We start from the raw sequence: 19,680 nt of genomic DNA, 5'->3' as shown, positions 1-19,680 counted from the left end.
ATTTTGTGAAAGTGATATGTGGTGCAGTTATGTGTGTCTGATGGCAGTGTATTACAGACATGGGAAGCTCTCACAGTGATAACGGATTTACTATGTGCTTTTCCTTAACGGAACTATCCAGTCACCTCTCATGGCAGACCTTGTGGATCTGCTGCCATATGTTTGGGTTTTCTGTTTAATAAAAATACTGAGTGGAGGGGGAGCCAGGCCATTTAGGATCTTGAATACAAGACATGCGTCGGTGTATTGCATAAGATTTTCCCAACTCAGGATCTCATGCTTTCTGAGGATGTAACAGTAATGATGGCTATTGGGCTGTATATATTTCAAAGACACTAAGGAGATTTGGTAAGTCATGTTTGGTTGTAAATGTAGCCTGGATTATGATCTTGAATATTTTTTTCCCCATGTAAGTTTCTCACAGGTTGGTGCAGCAGTTCAAACTGTTTTCTGGGGTTTATTCATTAGGCACCGAACATTAGGAAACTACCTGAACTTGTCCAATAAGAAATGCTTGTTTTTGTTTTCTGGTGCAAAACATTTTGCTACTGTGTGCACTAATGAATACAACCCTGATGTGTCTTTATGTTGTGTTCAGGAGGAAACCAGGAAGAAGCCCAAGATGACCATAATGGAGTCAGCCCAGCCTGGTAGTCAGCCCCTCTGCACTGTTGACGTCTAGGAACCATCACTACAACCAATCTAACATGGCACTGACCAATGGTAGCCATAGTCATTGTCCGATTTTAAAAGCCACTCCACCATCCAATTATGCATCATTGTAAAATGGCAATACAACTGGACATTTCTAGTATAGCGGTGGTCATCTTCTTAGCACTGTCTCCAAGCTGTTTTATTATTTACTCCAAAGGTATTTTTGATTCATTGTTAGTGGGTAGGAATAGGACAAATGCACTAACAGACAGTAGAGTTAACACCATCTACCTCTAGATGCAATCTCTACACAGTGGCACTTCTATAAATTGAACCATAGGGGTTGCAGACAGATCGGTTGAGATGACTTGACATGTATCTAAGATCCACAAGAAATTGTCAGCCTGTTTACTGTGCGTAGTAATAACTGCTGACAACCACTAGACCCCTCAACCCTTCATTTATATTGCATTGATAATACGCTCCAAATATAACCTAAAGTACCTGATACTTTACAGAGACTGAACATTCCTAACAGGTTTCCTTGTATACTTAAAGCATTGCCTATTCTCACGGATTAGTTTGCTCTCTCTGCTTTTGCTATACAGGTACGCTGTGGGAAACTGATTTATATGCTGTTGTCATTGGAAATTGATGTCGTGTATAATTTGGATGGCCAACTTCATTTGCTTGTGAACCTGTTAAGAAAAAAGTTATATATTCAAATGCATCGTTTGCTGTCCAGTCATGTTTTGGGGTTTATTTATTTTTTGTTCTTACTTTCTTTAACCTTTTTTCTCCCCAATTTATTGGTATCCAATTGGTAGTTACAGCCGCACTGCTTCTTGACACAATGCCCGCTTAACCCGGAAGCCAGCCGCACCAATGTGTCCGAGGAAACGCCACACGAGTAGCTAGAGTGCGATGGGACATCCTTGTCAGCCAAACCCTCCCCTAACCCGGACGACGCAGGGCCAATTGTTTGCCGCCCCATGGGTCTCCCGGTCGCGGCCGGCTATGACAGAGCCTGGACTCAAACCAGGATCTCTAGTGGCACAGCTAGCAACTGTGATGCAGTGCCTTAGACCACTGTTCCACACGGGAGGCCCCAGTCATATTCTTGTTACATGCTCATGGTCTTTAGTACGAGAAATTCATTTTGAATTGATTAGGGAACGGACATTCATCTCGAGACCTATTAAGCGGGACTAATGATTTTAATTACCTTTTTGTTTTGGAGGCACAGGATGAAACATATCAATGGACAGCTGACAACAAGGCTGATCCGTATAGCTAAGATCCTGTTGCCATGTTAGCACTGCAGACAGAACACAGGCACCAGGGCTTGGAGTACTGTAGTCATTGAGAAGTGATTGAGATATTCAAGGTAGTTACATATTTAAGAAGACTAGTTTTTCTGTGTTACTCGCTTATTTTTGGACTCTATTTAAAGCAAAACAATACAACATGCAGGCCATCTTACTATTTGGTACAGTTCAGCTGCTGTGATAGACATTTTGCATCATGATAATGTGGCACTTTGCTTCTTGAAAGTCCAATATCTTAACTTGACTGCTAACCTGCAAAACATTAAAGGACTTTAACAGTGGACTAATGGAAAAAAAATACCAAGCGATTTTGGACTTTCCCTTTAAGGACCCATAAACGGATAAGAAAACAATTGTCTACCTGTTGCCTAAGTTCACCCATTTCATGTAGGGCTCCCCAGAGCACTCACAGGGCCCAGGTCCCCCCTTAAAGGGAAATGGATAGACCAAGCCTCTTACTTGTTACAGCATTTATTGTTTAGCCTGTTTGTAATAATTTGACATGACAGTAATATTGATATTTTGAAAGAATTGCCTTTAGCATATATGGATTTTAAATAAGAATTGTTTAAGGTTTTGTGTACGTTTGTTTGCAAACATTGTGATCACATTTTCAAGCATTGATATGTGGAACTGTGATCCTCTCCTCAAAAGGCAATCTACAGGAATGAAGTTGGTACACTTTACCTCTTAACAAAATACAATCATGTCATTATTAAATCTGATAGCTAAAGGAGCAGTGTGAACCAAAGCTTAGTCTTATGCATTTTTATAGAATACTGTAGGTTGCTGCACACAATACATGAAAGGGAAAAAAAGATGCAATACCTGCTAGAACAAAATATAAATGGCTGTGCATTCGTTGTGTGAAGTATTTGGTTTGTGTGGCTTTTCCTGAATGTCTACTGCACCTTAACACTTCATCGTATATGGGAACAAGGCTGCTGTGTTAGAGTAGATTGCTTTACGAATGTGCTTCCCCCTGTGTGTTCTGTCTTGCCAAGTGTGTGTGAAAATGCTTTTTACACTTGAAGTTATTTGCTAGATATTGCTGCCTAGAAAATGAAGTATGTAACACTGACTTGGGATTGCTGACTTTCAGTGAAATTCATTTATGCAAATAAAGTTGTCATGGCTGACCCCTGCTTGTATTAGTCATCAACAAGGGCTTATTTTACTGGGATCTTTTTATTTTTAAGTTGTAAAACAATATTACACAGCAAGGCAGTATTAAAATAAAACTGAAATGCAGTGTTATCCTGCCTTTAATGGTACAGTATAACTACAGAATCCATATAACGTTGATTACATATTAACGTGTAGAAAACAGTTGAACTTAATGAGCAGATAGTGAGACTGCAAAGGGTGTGCTATTAAGTTGTGGTGGTTGGCTTCTCGCTAGTGCCCTGGGTCATTTCATCAGGTTTCTCACTGCTGCTCTTGGAGCTGTAATCCACCCTCTCAAAGAGCAGCAGCATCTCACAGTGCATGGTCTGGGGGAAGAGGTCCACAGCCATTGCCCGCACCGGACGGAACGGAGCTCCACGTACACGGTTGGAGGGAGCCCTGCACAGACTACACAGATCAAATTTAGAACCAGAAGAATCCCCATGGAGATGACATACTGAATGTTTGGTCTGCACTTGCAGAATGACAAGGATAGGGTATTATACTCACTCTATGAAGTTGTTCATGGCTGCCTTGGCATTGCATGCCACATAAACCAGCCTTTTCAGATGCTCTGCTCTTCTGATTGCCAGAATGACCTTTGAATCTAGATGGTAGACAATTACTGTCAATTGAAATATACATTGCATGGACAAACTGATTCAGTATATTTTGTAACATACGTAAGCCCGCTCTCGGTGGGTCCACGATGGCGGTGATGCTGGGGGATACGACAGCGTTGAGCACCATCTGGAACACGTCTTCAGCCTTTCCGCAGTGGAACTCAATATTACTCAGCCCTGAAATATTTCAGTCACAGTGAGGTTCTCTCTCATAGCACTAGAGCAAATGTATTGGGGATTGATTAGGCAGAGTTAGATATTAGATATGTATGATTTTAGATGTTAGATTTGAACATGTACTGTATGTCAGGCTTAACTCTTTCTGGCCTCATTGGTCAAGTGGCAGTAGATGCCAGGCACCAATATGATTAAGCCTCTTACCATTGATCTTCGCGTTGACTTTGGCATCCTTCACTGCTTCCTGACACATCTCTATCCCAATCACCTTCCTCACCCTCTGGAGGACACAGGGTGCGACTCAATGTCAACAGAGAAAGGGACTAATCCATTTCCAGACGGATTGATCCATACAGTTGTAATCAGGGTTGTGTTAAATACCATTTCAGTTTACTTCCTTAACTGAAATGCGCTTGACCCCCAACCCTGCTTGTTATGTATGTAGGATGCCATGTGTGTTTATTTATAAGTCAACGAACACATTTCTCTTGTTCTCTATAGTACCTTAGCCAGTGAGATGCCAATGGTTCCTGTCCCGCAGCATACGTCCAGCACAGTGCTGTCCTTGTCCAGCTGGGCCCATTCTCCTACAGCTGAGTACAGCACCTCAGCTGCCCCTGTGTTTACCTGGTCAATGACATACAGTGAGTATAATAAGTATTCATTCCTCTTGCATTTTTTCACTGTGTTACAACATGGGATTGAAATATAATTGTGATTTTTGTGGGTCAATGGATAGGATACGCAATAATGTCAAAAGGGAAAATACATTTGTAATAATTAAAATATAGTTGTTGTATAAGTATTCATCCCCTTGTTGAGGAAGGCCTAAATTACCTCAGGAGTAAAGTGTGACTTTGCAACAAAAATATAAAATGTAAAGTGTTGGTTCCATGTTTCATGAGCTGAAATAAAAGATCCCAGAGATTTTTCATATGCACATAATGCTTATTTCTCTCAAACCCATAGAAAATCTTTGGAGGGAGTTGAAAGTCCGTGTTGCCCAGAAACAGCCCCAAAACATCACTGCTCTAGGGAGATCTGCATGGAGGAATGGGCCAAAATACCAGCAACAGTGTGTGAAAACCTTGTGAAGACTTACAGAAAATGTTTGACCTCTGTCATTGCCAACAAAGGGTATATAACAAAGTATTGAGATAAACTTTTGTTATTGACCAAATACTTATTTTCCACCATAATCTGCAAATAAATTCATAAAAAATCCTACAATGTGATTTTCTGGATTTTCTTTTCTCATTTTGTCTGTCATAGTTGAAGTGTACCTATGATGAAAATTACCTCTCTCAGCTTTTTAAGTGGGAGAACTTGCACAATTGGTGGCTGACTAAATACTTTTTTGCCCCACTGTATATCTGTATTCCCAGTCATGCGAAATCCATAAATTAGGGCCTAATGAACTTGTTTCAATTAACTGATTTCCTTATATGAACTGTAACTCAGTAAAATCTTTGAAATTGTAGCATGTTGCTTAATATTTTTGTTCAGTGTACATGGACTCACTATGTCAAAAAATAGGGGCTTACATGATTTTAGAATGACTACCTCTTCCTCTGTCCCCCATACATACAACATCTATAATATGCCTCAGTCAAGTATTGCATTTCAAACACAGATTCAACTTCAAAGACCAGGAAGCTTTTCAAAAGCCTCATAAAAGAAGGGCAGTGATTGGAATATGGGTAACAATAACAAATCAGACATTGAATATCTCTTTAAAGATGGTCAGGTTAATAATTATGCTGTGGATGACGTATTAAACCACCCAGAAACATGATCTGAGAGTCTTTAGGTGCCTTTTGGCAAACTCCAAGCAGGCTGTCATGTGCCTTTTACTGAGGAGTGGCTTCCATCTGGCCACTCTACCATAAAGGCCTGATTAGTGGAGTGCTGCAGTATTGGCTGTCCTTCTGGAACTCTGAAGCTCTGTCAGCGACGATCGGGTTCTTGGTCACCTCCCTGACCAAGGCCCTTCTCCCCCAATTGCTCAGTTTGGCCGGGTGATCAGCTCTAGGAAGAGTTTTGGTGGTTCCAAACTACTTCCATTTAAGAATGATGGGGGCCACTGTGTTCTTGGGGACCTTCAATTCTGCAGAAATGTTTGGGTACCCATCCCCAGATCTGTGCCTCGACACAATCCTGTCTCGGAGCTCTACAGACAATTCAACTGTTATTGGTCACATACACATGGTTAGCAGATGTTAACGCGAGTGTAGTTCCGACAGATTACTTGTTAGATCTTACTGCACAAACAATTTCCCAACAACTACCTCATACACACAAATCTAAAGGGGTGAATGAGAATATGTACAGTGCCTTGCGAAAGTATTCGGCCCCCTTGAACTTTGCGACCTTTTGCCACATTTCAGGCTTCAAACATAAAGATATAAAACTGTATTTTTTTGTGAAGAATCAACTACAAGTGGGACACAATCATGAAGTGGAACGACATTTATTGGATATTTCAAACTTTTTTAACAAATCAAAAACTGAAAAATTGGGCGTGCAAAATTATTCAGCCCCCTTAAGTTAATACTTTGTAGCGCCACCTTTTGCTGCGATTACAGCTGTAAGTCGCTTGGGGTATGTCTCTATCAGTTTTGCACATCGAGAGACTGACATTTTTTCCCATTCCTCCTTGCAAAACAGCTCGAGCTCAGTGAGGTTGGATGGAGAGCATTTGTGAACAGCAGTTTTCAGTTCTTTCCACAGATTCTCGATTGGATTCAGGTCTGGACTTTGACTTGGCCATTCTAACACCTGGATATGTTTATTTTTGAACCATTCCATTGTAGATTTTGCTTTATGTTTTGGATCATTGTCTTGTTGGAAGACAAATCTCCGTCCCAGTCTCAGGTCTTTTGCAGACTCCATCAGGTTTTCTTCCAGAATGGTCCTGTATTTGGCTCCATCCATCTTCCCATCAATTTTAACCATCTTCCCTGTCCCTGCTGAAGAAAAGCAGGCCCAAACCATGATGCTGCCACCACCATGTTTGACAGTGGAGATGGTGTGTTCAGGGTGATGAGCTGTGTTGCTTTTACGCCAAACATAACGTTTTGCATTGTTGCCAAAAAGTTCAATTTTGGTTTCTTCTGACCAGAGCACCTTCTTCCACATGTTTGGTGTGTCTCCCAGGTGGCTTGTGGCAAACTTTAAACAACACTTTTTATGGATATCTTTAAGAAATGGCTTTCTTCTTGCCACTCTTCCATAAAGGCCAGATTTGTGCAATATACGACTGATTGTTGTGCTATGGACAGAGTCTCCCACCCAGTTCATCCAGAGTGATCATGGGCCTCTTGGCTGCATCTCTGATCAGTCTTCTCCTTGTATGAGCTGAAAGTTTAGAGGGACGGCCAGGTCTTGGTAGATTTGCAGTGGTCTGATACTCCTTCCATTTCAATATTATCGCTTGCACAGTGCTCCTTGGGATGTTTAAAGCTTGGGAAATCTTTTTGTATCCAAATCCGGCATTAAACTTCTTCACAACAGTATCTCGGACCTGCCTGGTGTGTTCCTTGTTCTTCATGATGCTCTCTGCGCTTTTAACGGACCTCTGAGACTATCACAGTGCAGGTGCATTTATACGGAGACTTGATTACACACAGGTGGATTGTATTTATCATCATTAGTCATTTAGGTCAACATTGGATCATTCAGAGATCCTCACTGAACTTCTGGAGAGAGTTTGCTGCACTGAAAGTAAAGGGGCTGAATAATTTTGTACGCCCAATTTTTCAGTTTTTGATTTGTTAAAAAAGTTTGAAATATCCAATAAATGTCGTTCCACTTCATGATTGTGTCCCACTTGTTGTTGATTCTTCACAAAAAAATACAGTTTTATATCTTTATGTTTGAAGCCTGAAATGTGGCAAAAGGTCGCAAAGTTCAAGGGGGCCGAATACTTTCGCAAGGCACTGTACATATAAATATATGGATGAGAGATGGCCGAGCGGCATAGGCAAAGTGCAATAGATGGTATAAAACACAGTATATATATACACTCAGCAAAAAAAGAAACGTCCCTTTTTCAGGACCCTGTCTTTCAAAGATAATTCGTAACAATCCAAATAACTTCACAGATCTGCATTGTAAAGGGTTTAAACACAGTTTCCCATGCTTGTTCAATGAACCATAAACAATTAATGAACATGCACCTGTGGAACGGTCGTTAAGACACTAACAGCTTACAGATGGTAGGCAATTAAGGTCACAGTTATGAAAACTCAGGACACTAAAAGAGGCCTTTCAACTGACTCTGAAAAACACGAAAAGAAAGATGCCCAGTGTCCCTGCTCATCTGCATGAACATGCCTTAGGCATGCTGCAAGAAGGCATGGGGACAGCAGATGTGGCCAGTGCAATAAATTGCAATGTCCGTACTGTGAGATGCCTAAGACGGCACTACAGGATGGACAGCTGATCATCTTCGCAGTGGCAGACCACGTGTAACAACACCTGCACAGGATCGGTACATCCGAACATCACAGCTGCGGGACTGGTACAGGATGGCAACAACAACTGCCCGAGTTACACCAGGAACACACAACCCCTCTATCAGTGCTCAGACTGTCCGCAATAAGCTGAGAGAGGCTGGACTGAGGGCTTGTAGGCCTGTAGTAAGGCAGGTCCTCACCAGACATCACCGGCAACACCGTCGCCTATGGGCACAAACCCACCGTCGCTGGACCAGACAGGACTGGCAAAAAGTGCTCTTCACTGAAGAGTCGTGGTTTTGTCTCACCAGTAGTGATGGTCGGATTTGCGCTAATCGTCAAAGGATGAGCGCTACACCGAGGCCTGTACTCTGGAGCGGGATTGATTTGGAGGTGGAGGGTCCATCATGGTCTGGGGCGGTGTGTCACAGCGTTATCGGACTGACATGACCCTCCAGCATGACAATGCCACCAGCCATACTGCTCATTCTCTGCGTAATTTCCTGCAAGACAGGAATGTCATTGTTCTGCCATGGCCAGCGAAGAACCTGGATCTCAATTCCATTGAGCACGTCTGGGACCTGTTGGATCGGAGGGTGAGGGCTAGGGCCATTCCCCCCAGAAATGTCTGGGAACTTGCAGGTGCCCTGGTGGAAGAGTGGAGTAACATCTCATAGCAAGAACTGGCACATCTGGTGCAGTCAATGAGGAGGAGATGCACTGCAGTAATTAATGCAGCTGGTGGCCACATCAGATACTGACTGTTACTTTTGATTTTTTATCCCCCCCCTTTTTTCAGGGACACATTTCCATTTATGTCAGTCACATGTCTGTGGAACCTGTTCGGTTTATGTCTCAGTTGTTGAATCTTATGTTCATACAAATATTTACACGTTAAGTTTGCTGAAAATAAACGCAGTTGACAGTGAGAGGATGTAGTGGCTCGGGTGGTTGTTGTCCTTGATCTTTTTGGCATTCCTGTGACATCGGGTGCTGTAGGTGCCATGGAGGTCAGGTAGTTTTGCCCCCGGTGATGCATTGTGCAGACCGCACCACCCTCTGGAGAGCCTTGAGGTTGAGGGTGGTGCAGTTGCCATACCAGGCTGTGATACAGCCTGACAGGATGCTCTCAATTGTGCATCTGCAAAAGTTTATCAGAGTTTTGGGTGACAAGCCAAATTTTTTCAGCCTCCTAAGGTTGAAGAGACACTGTTGCGCCTTCACCACACTGTCTGTTTGGGTGGACCATTTCAGTTTGTCTGTGATATGTACGCCTAGGAACTTAACATTTTCCAACTTCTCCACTGCTGTCCCTTCGATGTAGATAGGGGGGTGGTCGCTCTGCTGTTTCCTGAAGTCCACGATCATCTCCTTTGTTTTATTGACATTGAGTGAGAGTTTTTTTTCCTGACTCCACACTCCGTGTGCCCTCATCTCCTCCCTGTAGGCTGTCTCATGGTTGTTGGTAATCAAGCCCACTACTGTTGTGTTGTCTGCAAACTTGATGACTGGCTACGCAGTCATGGGTGAACAGGGAGTTTGAAGGGGGCTGAGCACACACCCTTGTGGGGCCCCAGTGTTGTGGGTCAGCGAAGTGCAGATGTTGTTTCCTACCTTCACCAACTGGGGGCGGCCCGTCAGAAAGTCCAGGACCCAATTGCACAGGACGGGTTGAGACCCAGGGCCTCCAGCTTGATGATGAGCTTGGAGGATACTATGGTGTTGAATGCTGAGCTGTTGTCAATGAATAGCATTCTTACATAGGTATTATATTTGGGATAGGGCAGTGTGCAGGCGATTGCATCGTCTGTGGACCTGTTGGGGCGGTATGCAAACCGAAGTGGGTCTAGGGTGGCAGGTAAGGTGGAGGTAATATGATCCTTGACTAGTCTCTCAAAGCACTTCATGATGACAGAAGTGAGTGCTACGGGGCAGTAGTCATTTAGTTCAGTTACCTTTGCCTTCTTGGGTACAGGAACAATGGTGGCCAGCTTCGAGCATGTGGGGACAGCAGACCGGAATAGGGAGTGATTGAATATGTCCGTAAACACACCAGCCAGTTGGTCTGCGCATACTCTGAGAACGCGGCTAGGGATGCTGTCTGGGCCAACAGCCTTGCGAGGGTTAACACGTTTAAGTGTTTTACTCAAGTCAGCCATGGAGAAGGAGAGGGGGGGAGCAGTCCTTGCTAAAGGGCTGCTCCATCTGCCCCTTCTGCGGCGCTGTTGTTTTTGGCCGGCTTCTGGGATTAGATCCATTGTCCTGGGTGGTGGTACAAACAGAGGTTCCGCTTTGGGAAAGTCGTATTCCTGGTCGTTATGTTGGTAAGTTGACATTGCTCTTATACAGTGCCTTGCGAAAGTATTCGGCCCCCTTGAACTTTGCGACATTTTGCCACATTTCAGGCTTCAAACATAAAGATATAAAACTGTATTTTTTTGTGAAGAATCAACAACAAGTGGGACACAATCATGAAGTGGAACGACATTTATTGGATATTTCAAACTTTTTTAACAAATCAAAAACTGAAAAATTGGGCGTGCAAAATTATTCAGCCCCTTTACTTTCAGTGCAGCAAACTCTCTCCAGAAGTTCAGTGAGGATCTCTGAATGATCCAATGTTGACCTAAATGACTAATGATGATAAATACAATCCACCTGTGTGTAATCAAGTCTCCGTATAAATGCACCTGCACTGTGATAGTCTCAGGGGTCCGTTAAAAGCGCAGAGAGCATCATGAAGAACAAGGAACACACCAGGCAGGTCCGAGATATTGTTGTGAAGAAGTTTAAAGCCGGATTTGGATACAAAAAGATTTCCCAAGCTTTAAACATCCCAAGGAGCACTGTGCAAGCGATAATATTGAAATGGAAGGAGTATCAGACCACTGCAAATCTACCAAGACCTGGCCGTCCCTCTAAACTTTCAGCTCATACAAGGAGAAGACTGATCAGAGATGCAGCCAAGAGGCCCATGATCACTCTGGATGAACTGCAGAGATCTACAGCTGAGGTGGGAGACTCTGTCCATAGGACAACAATCAGTCGTATATTGCACAAATTTGGCATTTATGGAAGAGTGGCAAGAAGAAAGCCATTTCTTAAAGATATCCATAAAAAGTGTAGTTTAAAGTTTGCCACAAGCCACCTGGGAGACACACCAAACATGTGGAAGAAGGTGCTCTGGTCAGATGAAACCAAAATTGAACTTTTTGGCAACAATGCAAAACGTTATGTTTGGCATAAAAGCAACACAGCTCATCACCCTGAACACACACCATCCCCACTGTCAAACATGGTGGTGGCAGCATCATGGTTTGGGCCTGCTTTTCTTCAGCAGGGACAGGGAAGATGGTTAAAATTGATGGGAAGATGGATGGAGCCAAATACAGGACCATTCTGGAAGAAAACCTGATGGAGTCTGCAAAAGACCTGAGACTGGGACGGAGATTTGTCTTCCAACAAGACAATGATCCAAAACATAAAGCAAAATCTACAATGGAATGGTTCAAAAATAAACATATCCAGGTGTTAGAATGGCCAAGTCAAAGTCCAGACCTGAATCCAATCGAGAATCTGTGGAAAGAACTGAAAACTGCTGTTCACAAATGCTCTCCATCCAACCTCACTGAGCTCGAGCTGTTTTGCAAGGAGGAATGGGAAAAAATGTCAGTCTCTCCATGTGCAAAACTGATAGAGACATACCCCAAGCGACTTACAGCTGTAATCGCAGCAAAAGGTGGCGCTACAAGTATTAACTTAAGGGGGCTGAATAATTTTGCACGTCCAATTTTTCCGTTTTTGATTTGTTAAAAAAGTTTGAAATATCCAATAAATGTCATTCCACTTCATGATTGTGTCCCACTTGTTGTTGATTCTTCACACAAAAAATACAGTTTTATATCTTTATGTTTGAAGCCTGAAATGTGGCAAAAGGTCGCAAAGTTCAAGGGGGCCGAATACTTTCGCAAGGCACTGTATCCAATAGTTCTTCTTGGCTGTATGTAATAATATTTCCTGGGGTAACAATGTAATACATTTAAAAAAAACGAAATACTGCATAGTTTCCTAAGGACTCGAAGCGAGGCGACCATCACTGTCGGCGCCATCTTCCTTCGACCTCATGATAACTGTCAACTGTGGGACCTTTACATAGACTGGTCTGTGCCTTTCCAAATGTCCAATCAATTGAATTTACCACAGGTGGACTCCAATCAAGTGGTAGAAACATCTCAAGGATGATCAATGGAAACAGGATGCACCTGAGCTCAATTTTTTATTTGTAATACATTTGTAAAAACCTGTTTTCACTTTGTCATTATGGGGTATTGTGTGTAGATGGAAGATGTATTTATTTATCTAATCCATTTTAGAATAAGGCTGTAACATAACAAAATGTGGAAACGGTCAAGGGTTCTGAATACACTGTAAATGACAGTGAAAAACAAGGCACTAAAATAATACTGAAAGGAAACACCGCAAAGGAACACACTTTTTGGCCTAAATGCAAAGCCTTATGTTTGGGGCAAATCCAACAACACATCACTGAGTAATTGCCTCCTTATTTTCAAGCATGGTGGTGGCTGAATCATGGTATGGGTATGCTTAACATCGGCAAAGACTGGCGAGTTTTTCAGGATAAAAATAAATGAGATAGAGCTAAGCACAGGCAAAATCCTAGAGGAAAACATGCTTCACACCATACACTGGGTGATGATTTCCCCTTTCAGCAGGACAACAACCTACAACACAAGGCCAAATCTACACTGGAGTTGCTTACCAGGAAGACAGTACATTTTCCTGAGAGGCCAAGTCACAGTTTTGACTTAAATCTTTACTTAAATGGAGCAGCTCACAGATTACTCCACCTGTACATAGCCCATCTATAATTTAGCCCAAACAACTACCTCTCCCCCTACTGTATTAATGTATTTATTTTGCTCCTTTGCACCCCATTAGTTCTCTCTACTTTGCACATTCTTCCACTGCAAATCTACCATTCCAGTGTTTTACTTGCTATATTGTATTTACTTCGCCACCATGGCCTTTTTTTTGCCTTTACCTCCCTTATCTCCTCATTTGCTCACATTCTTTATAGACTTATTTTTCTACTGTATTATTGACTGTATGTTTGTTTTACTCCATGTGTTACTCTGTGTTGTTGTATGTGTCGAACTGCTTTGCTTTATCTTGGCCAGGTCGCAATTGTAAATGAGAACTTGTTCTCAACTTGCCTACCTGGTTAAGTAAAGGTGAAATAAAAAATAAATAAAAAATATATCTTTTTTTTTAAATAAGCTTTTTGAGTTAAAATGGCTGTCAAGCTATGACCACCAACATCTTGAATTAGTTTTATATTGTACAATCCAGGTATGCAAATCTCTTAGAGACTTAAAAAGACTTGCAGCGGTAATCGCTGCCAAATGTGTTTCTAACATGTATTGACTCAGGGGTGGTGAAGACTTATCTAATCAATCAAGTGTTTTATTTTTCATTAATATTTAAAAAGTTAGAATTTGTCTTTTGTGTAGATCGCTGACAAAAAAATGACAATTAAATCATTTTTATTCCCACTTTGAAACAATAAAATGTGAAGAAATCCAATTATGATACCCACTGTATTTTACAGCTATAGAACAGAGTTCATAGTGCTGTACCTCAGAGACACTAACTTGGAGGCTCTTAAAATGGTGGAGGAAATACAACACACACTATCTCAATATAATGAAATATAATTTTAAAAACTATGCCAAATGGACCGAAGATGGTAAGTAAATAGGATGAAGACTCTACAGCTACGATACGTGACATGGGATACTCACCTGGAAGAAAGAATGGGGGGATATCCTGAACTTCAGGCCAAGAAGCTCCTCGTGAATACACTCCTCTCCAGCTACCAGCTCACACGGCAAGTCCTCCGGGTTAGGGGATTGCCTTAGTGAATACAACATTATCTGTCAATCACAACATTTCCATGTGCATTCTCACACCATTAAATTGTTGTTTTTCTAATGATCTTACCTTTGTCCCTCTGACACAAAGTACAGAGCAGTTACACCACTCTCTTTCCCGTCACCCTCTGTGAAATACTCTTTCATAGAGCTCTTCAGGACATTTAGTTCTTTTTCCTCAAGTTTCTGCAAAGTAGAAAAGGCGAGAATAAATGACAGGATTTGAAAGGAGAGTCACTACACTTATATTGTTCAGCTGAAGAATCCAGTGATGAATGTAGTGATTCTTAGATCAGAACGCATAATGTGTACATTTCTGTACCACAGCCCGAGCTTATATTTTTTATTTAAGCAATAAGGCCCGAGAACATGTGGTATATGGCCAATATACCACGGCTAAGGGCTGTTCTTTTGCACGACGCAACGCCTTATTGCAATTATAAACTGGTTACCAACGTAATTAGAGCAGTTAAAATAAAAGTTTTGTCATACTTGTGGTATACGATCTGATATCACAGCTTTCAGCCAATCAGCATGCAGGGCTTGAACCTCCCAGTTTATAATGTAATATTAACCACATTGAAGAATGTTTTATTTGTACCTGTGGGTTAAAGAACACCATAGCCATGGCCTGCTTGGTCCTTGTGGTCCGCACTGTTAGCTGCTTCCAGTGGCCCTCGTATGTCTCAGGGCTGTACACTGAGTATGGGGTTGTCCTGTGTAGATAAACAAATTATGGGTCAAAAGAAGGTGATAACATTATTTACATCTAGCACCCCCATTCTTCTAGCCTGATTGTCCTAGAGCTGTTGAAACTATATACATTGCTCAAAAAAATAAAGGGAACACTTAAACACAATGTAACTCCAAGTCAATCACACTTCTGTGAAATCAAACTGTCTACTTAGGAAGCAACACTGATTGACAATAAATTTCACATGCTGTTGTGCAAATGGAATAGACAACAGGTGGAAATTATAGGCATTTAGCAAGACACCCCCAAGAAAGGAGTGGTTCTGCAGGTGGGGACCACAGACCACTTCTCCGTTCCTATGCTTCCTGGCTGATGTTTTGGTCACTTTTGAATGCTGGCGGTGCTTTCACTCTAGTGGTAGCATGAGACAGAGTCTACAACCCACACAAGTGGCTCAGGTAGTGCAGCTCATCCAGGATGGCACATCAATGCGAGATGTGGCAAGAAGGTTTGCTGTGTCTGTCAGCAGTGTCCAGAGCATGGAGGCGCTACCAGGAGACAGGCTAGTATATCAGAAGACGTGGAGAGGCCGTAGGAGGGCAACAACCCAGCAGCAGGACCGCTACCTCCGCCTTTGTGCAAGGAGGAGCAGGAGGAGCACTGCCAGAGCCCTGCAAAATGACCTCCAGCAGGCCACAAATGTGCATGTGTCTGCTCAAACGGTCAGAAACAGACTCCATGAGGGTGGTATGAGGGCCCGACGTCCACAGGTGAGGGTTGTGCTTACAGCCCAACACCGTGCAGGACGTTTGGCATTTGCCAGAGAACACCAAGATTGGCAAATTCGCCACTGGCGCCCTGTGCTCTTCACAGATAAAAGCAGGTTCACACTGAGCAGATGTGACAGACGTGACAGTCTGGAGACGCCGTGGAGAACGTTCGGCTGCCTGCAACATCCTCCAGCATGACCTGTTTGGCGGTGGGTCAGTCATGGTGTGGGGTGGCATTTCTTTGGGGGGCCGCACAGCCCTCCATGTGCTCGCCAGAGGTAGCCTGACTGCCATTGGGTACCGAGATGAGATCCTCAGACCCCTTGTGAGACCATATGCTGGTGTGGTTGGCCCTGGGTTCCTCCTAATGCAAGACAATGCTAGACCTCATGTGGCTGGAGTGTGTCAGCAGTTCCTGCAAGAGGAAGGCATTGATGCTATGGACTGGCCCGTCCGTTCCCCAGACCTGAATCCAATTGAGCACATCTGGGACATCATGTCTCGCTCCATGTTGCACCACAGACTGTCCAGGAGTTGGTGGATGCTTTAGTCCAGGTCTGGGAGGAGATCCCTCAGGAGACCATCCTCCACCTCATTAGGAGCATGCCCAGGCGTTGTAAGGAGGTCATACAGGCACGTGGAGGCCACACACACTACTGAGCCTCATTTTGACTTGTTTTAAGGACATTACATCAAAGTTGGATCAGCCTGTAGTGTGGTTCACCACTTTAATTTTGAGTGTGACTCTAAATCCAGACCTCTGTGGGTTGATAAATTTGATTTCCATTGATCATTTTTGTGTGATTTTGTTGTCAGCACATTCAACTATGTAAAGAAAAAAAGTATTTAATAAGAATATTTCATTCATTCAGATCTAGGATGTGTTCCCTTTATTTTTTTGAGCAGTGTAGTTGACAACCAGAAAAGTTGTCTATTCAGCAGAAACAGATCTGAGGCCACCAGGCTATTGTATTGATGTATGCAGCATTATTTTGGATTCCTTCTTGTTGCATGCTAAAACCAGTATATAGGTCAAATAGTGTATATAGGGCAGATCTGATACAGTGGCCAGAATATTTAACTGAGACGTGACATTGAGTCCTGTGATCAGGGCGGGATCAGTGCAGGACAGAGATGAGGCCTCCCTCTCAGTAAGATGACATTAATACCTGATGAATTTCTGGAACTCACTGACCACTCTCTTGGCCTCAGTGGTGACATGGATGCTGTCTGAGGGTCCCACCACGGCACAGGAGCCCCCTTTGTACTTCCCCAGTCTGAAGCCTATGGTCTTATCCTCTTCATTCGCTCCAATACCAATGACAAACTCACACTTGTTCCTGTATTCAACCTGCATGATAAGAGTAGGGAAAGGATGCTTAAGGTCAAAGGATGCTTAGGGTCAAAGTTCAGCATGTGCATACCCAGGCAGGGACTGCAGTCAGTGTATGTATTTCATTAAGACACCAGGTTGTCAAATGCCTTGCTAGTAGCTGAGATACTCATTTTCAGCAGGATGATCAAAAGCCAGAGTGCATCTGGACATAGTTAAATCAACCCCACAACAAAAAAGCCATAATGATTTCAGGTTCTTGATGTAGTCACAGAAAACCTGTACAAGCTGCGACAGCAAACGTTCACCCCAGGTTGCCAGGGCAGGCAGCCATATGTAGGCCTATTATAAACAGGTCGTTCGAGCCCTGGATGCTTATTGGCTGACGCAAAACGACTTGTTTACTGTTCTAATTACGTTGGAAACCTGTTTATTATCTCAATAAGGCCCCTCAGGGGTTTGTGGTATATGGCCAACATATCAGAGCTAAGGGCTGTATCCAGGCACTCTGCATTGCGCATATGAACAGCCCTTTGGCGTGGTATTTATTTATTATTTTTTCACCTTTATTTAACCAGGTAGGCTAGTTGAGAACAAGTTCTCATTTACAACTGCGACCTGGCCAAGATAAAGCAAAGCAGTTCAACGCATACAACAACACAGAGTTACACATGGAATAAACAAACATACAGTCAATAATACAGTAGAAAAAAGTATATATATAGTGTGTGCAAGTGAGGTAGGATAAGGGCAATAAATAGGCCATGGTGGATGCTGGAATGGTAGATGTACAGAAGATGAAAGTACAAGTAGAGATACTGGGGTGCAAAGGAGCAAGACAAATAAATAAATACAGTATGGGGAGAGGTAGTTGGATGGGCTAATTACAGATGGGCTAATTACAGATGGGCTAATTACAGATAGGCTATGTACAGGTGCAGTGATCTGCTCTGACATATTGGCTATATACACCACACCCCCCTGGGCCTTACTGCTTAAATATAACATCCTGGGGTTCTCAAAACAACAGCACTCAGAGAGGTTTCTACAGTATTGCATTGTACCTGTGACGGAGAGGGGCGAATTTCTTCCAGAGGGCAACACATTCTCTTGTACTTCTCCTTCTGCACAAACAGCCAGGGCAGCATCGCTTTGTTGGTGTTGCCTATTTCTCTGAACAGAAAATGGGAGGACATAATAACATGATGTACAGTCAGTTTTCCTTTGTGTAGTTTGAGTAAGACTTCTCTGTAGGCAATTGTTATTAAAGACATACTCAAATAAAGATGTCCAATTGTTCTGTTCATTAGAGCAAAGGAAGGACCAGATAAAGGCCTTAAAGTCATCTATAAACTATGAAGTCATCTCATTAGTACATTTCTGTGGTGTCTTTCATGGCAGGATATAATAAGACAGGATATAATGCAATAGACTGCAGTAATCCTATCGATGCCCCACTTGAGGTTATTCTTGTGAAGTGAACCAGAAGCCACACATGGCATGGGCCTATACACATCTCTGTACCTGGCCAGTCTCTGCAGCACCCCCTCCACCTCCTGCTCCTTCCTCCTCAGCTGCTCCTCATAAGGCACATTCCACAGGGGCGTCACCACGTTGGCGATCTGTATGCTGAGCGGCGCCTCGTCCTCCTCTGCCTCCTTCCGCTTGGAGGGGGGCTGCCCGGCACTCCCGGCCTCATCCCGCCCCCTCTTCCTGAGCATAGGGTCCGCCTTGGGCTTGGCCAGGCGCACACTAAGCACCCGGCCCTTCCACTGCATGCCGTGCACCATCTTCATGGCCTTGTCCCTCTCCTCTTCGTTCTTGAAGGTGACAAAGGCAAACGTCTGCTTCCCGAACAGTTTGATCTTGTGCGGGTTAAGGCGATGCTTCTCCAGGAACTTCTTCAAGTCGTTGAAACCGATGAATTTGGGAAGGTTCTGGATCTCCACTTTGAAGATCTCAGAGGTGAAGAGGTCCGCTTGGACGTAGCGGTACAGATTATTAGGGTCGGAAGAAGCTGCTTCTTCTCCTCCACCTTCAGCTTTGGGTTCATCTGTTTTCACCCCATCTACTGAATCTTCTTTGGGGTCAGATGTCTTCTCCTCTTTCAGTGATGGAGAACCTACCATTGGGGTGTCACCAACATCTGTCATGTTCTGTTTGAGGGGGATAATGGACATCATTAACAAAAGTGTGCTTCATCTGGACTATCAGTGACATTTACACATATTAGACATGCACTACTTCTGCACTGCTTTCTTTAGTTATGCAGATCTTACGGAGTAGTTAGTTACAATGAGTGTAGCAAAGTGGCTGAGATTGAGCAAAGCAAATGACCAAAAGCACGAGCATAATTTAGCACTGAAAATAACGGCTAGCCTAGGACTTACTATACAGAAGAGCAAACAATAAAATCACCTTCACTTTTGCTCTTACAGCTCTGACAAATAATATTTGCTTATGGGCAATTCACTTCTGACTATAAGAAACTGCGGGCTGCCATCTTGTGGGACACGTGGAAAATAT

The 19,680-nt window shown here is 43.1% G+C and overlaps 2 protein-coding genes across 5 annotated transcripts in view; one reads left to right on the top strand and one right to left on the bottom strand.

The window, feature by feature from the left end:
* Positions 1 to 3,122, top strand: part of LOC139390079 (microprocessor complex subunit DGCR8-like) — a 13,415-nt gene extending 10,293 nt beyond the window's left edge. For 2 of the 3 annotated variants that reach the window (XR_011629461.1, XM_071137207.1), the window contains exon 15: positions 599 to 2,445. Coding sequence is in view for 2 of the 3 variants with exons in the window: in XM_071137207.1 (XP_070993308.1) it covers positions 599 to 682 (84 nt within the window). In the remaining variant the exon portion in view is untranslated. Of the gene's footprint in view, positions 1 to 598 lie in introns of all 3 variants that reach the window. The other variant, XM_071137205.1, reaches the window with a different exon arrangement.
* On the bottom strand, positions 2,442 to 19,680 carry LOC139390080 (tRNA methyltransferase 2 homolog A). 2 transcript variants are annotated; one of them, XM_071137209.1, is made up of 12 exons: positions 19,573 to 19,680; positions 18,679 to 19,310; positions 18,219 to 18,327; positions 16,991 to 17,172; positions 14,959 to 15,073; positions 14,428 to 14,543; positions 14,229 to 14,340; positions 4,454 to 4,576; positions 4,154 to 4,229; positions 3,833 to 3,949; positions 3,660 to 3,756; positions 2,442 to 3,557 (listed from the first exon to the last, which is right to left on the bottom strand). In XM_071137209.1, exons 2-12 carry the CDS (start codon positions 19,305 to 19,307, stop codon positions 3,356 to 3,358), a joined length of 1,878 nt encoding a protein of 625 aa, XP_070993310.1. In that variant the 5' UTR covers positions 19,308 to 19,310; positions 19,573 to 19,680; the 3' UTR covers positions 2,442 to 3,355. The 2 variants fall into 2 exon arrangements, with proteins under 2 accessions (XP_070993310.1, XP_070993309.1); XM_071137208.1 differs by having other exon boundaries at positions 3,152 to 3,557; positions 19,545 to 19,657.

Source organism: Oncorhynchus clarkii, chromosome 30 (assembly GCF_045791955.1).
Source record: "Oncorhynchus clarkii lewisi isolate Uvic-CL-2024 chromosome 30, UVic_Ocla_1.0, whole genome shotgun sequence".
NCBI classification, from domain to species: Eukaryota; Metazoa; Chordata; class Actinopteri; order Salmoniformes; family Salmonidae; genus Oncorhynchus; species Oncorhynchus clarkii.
This window is presented reverse-complemented; position numbering and strand designations above follow the sequence as displayed.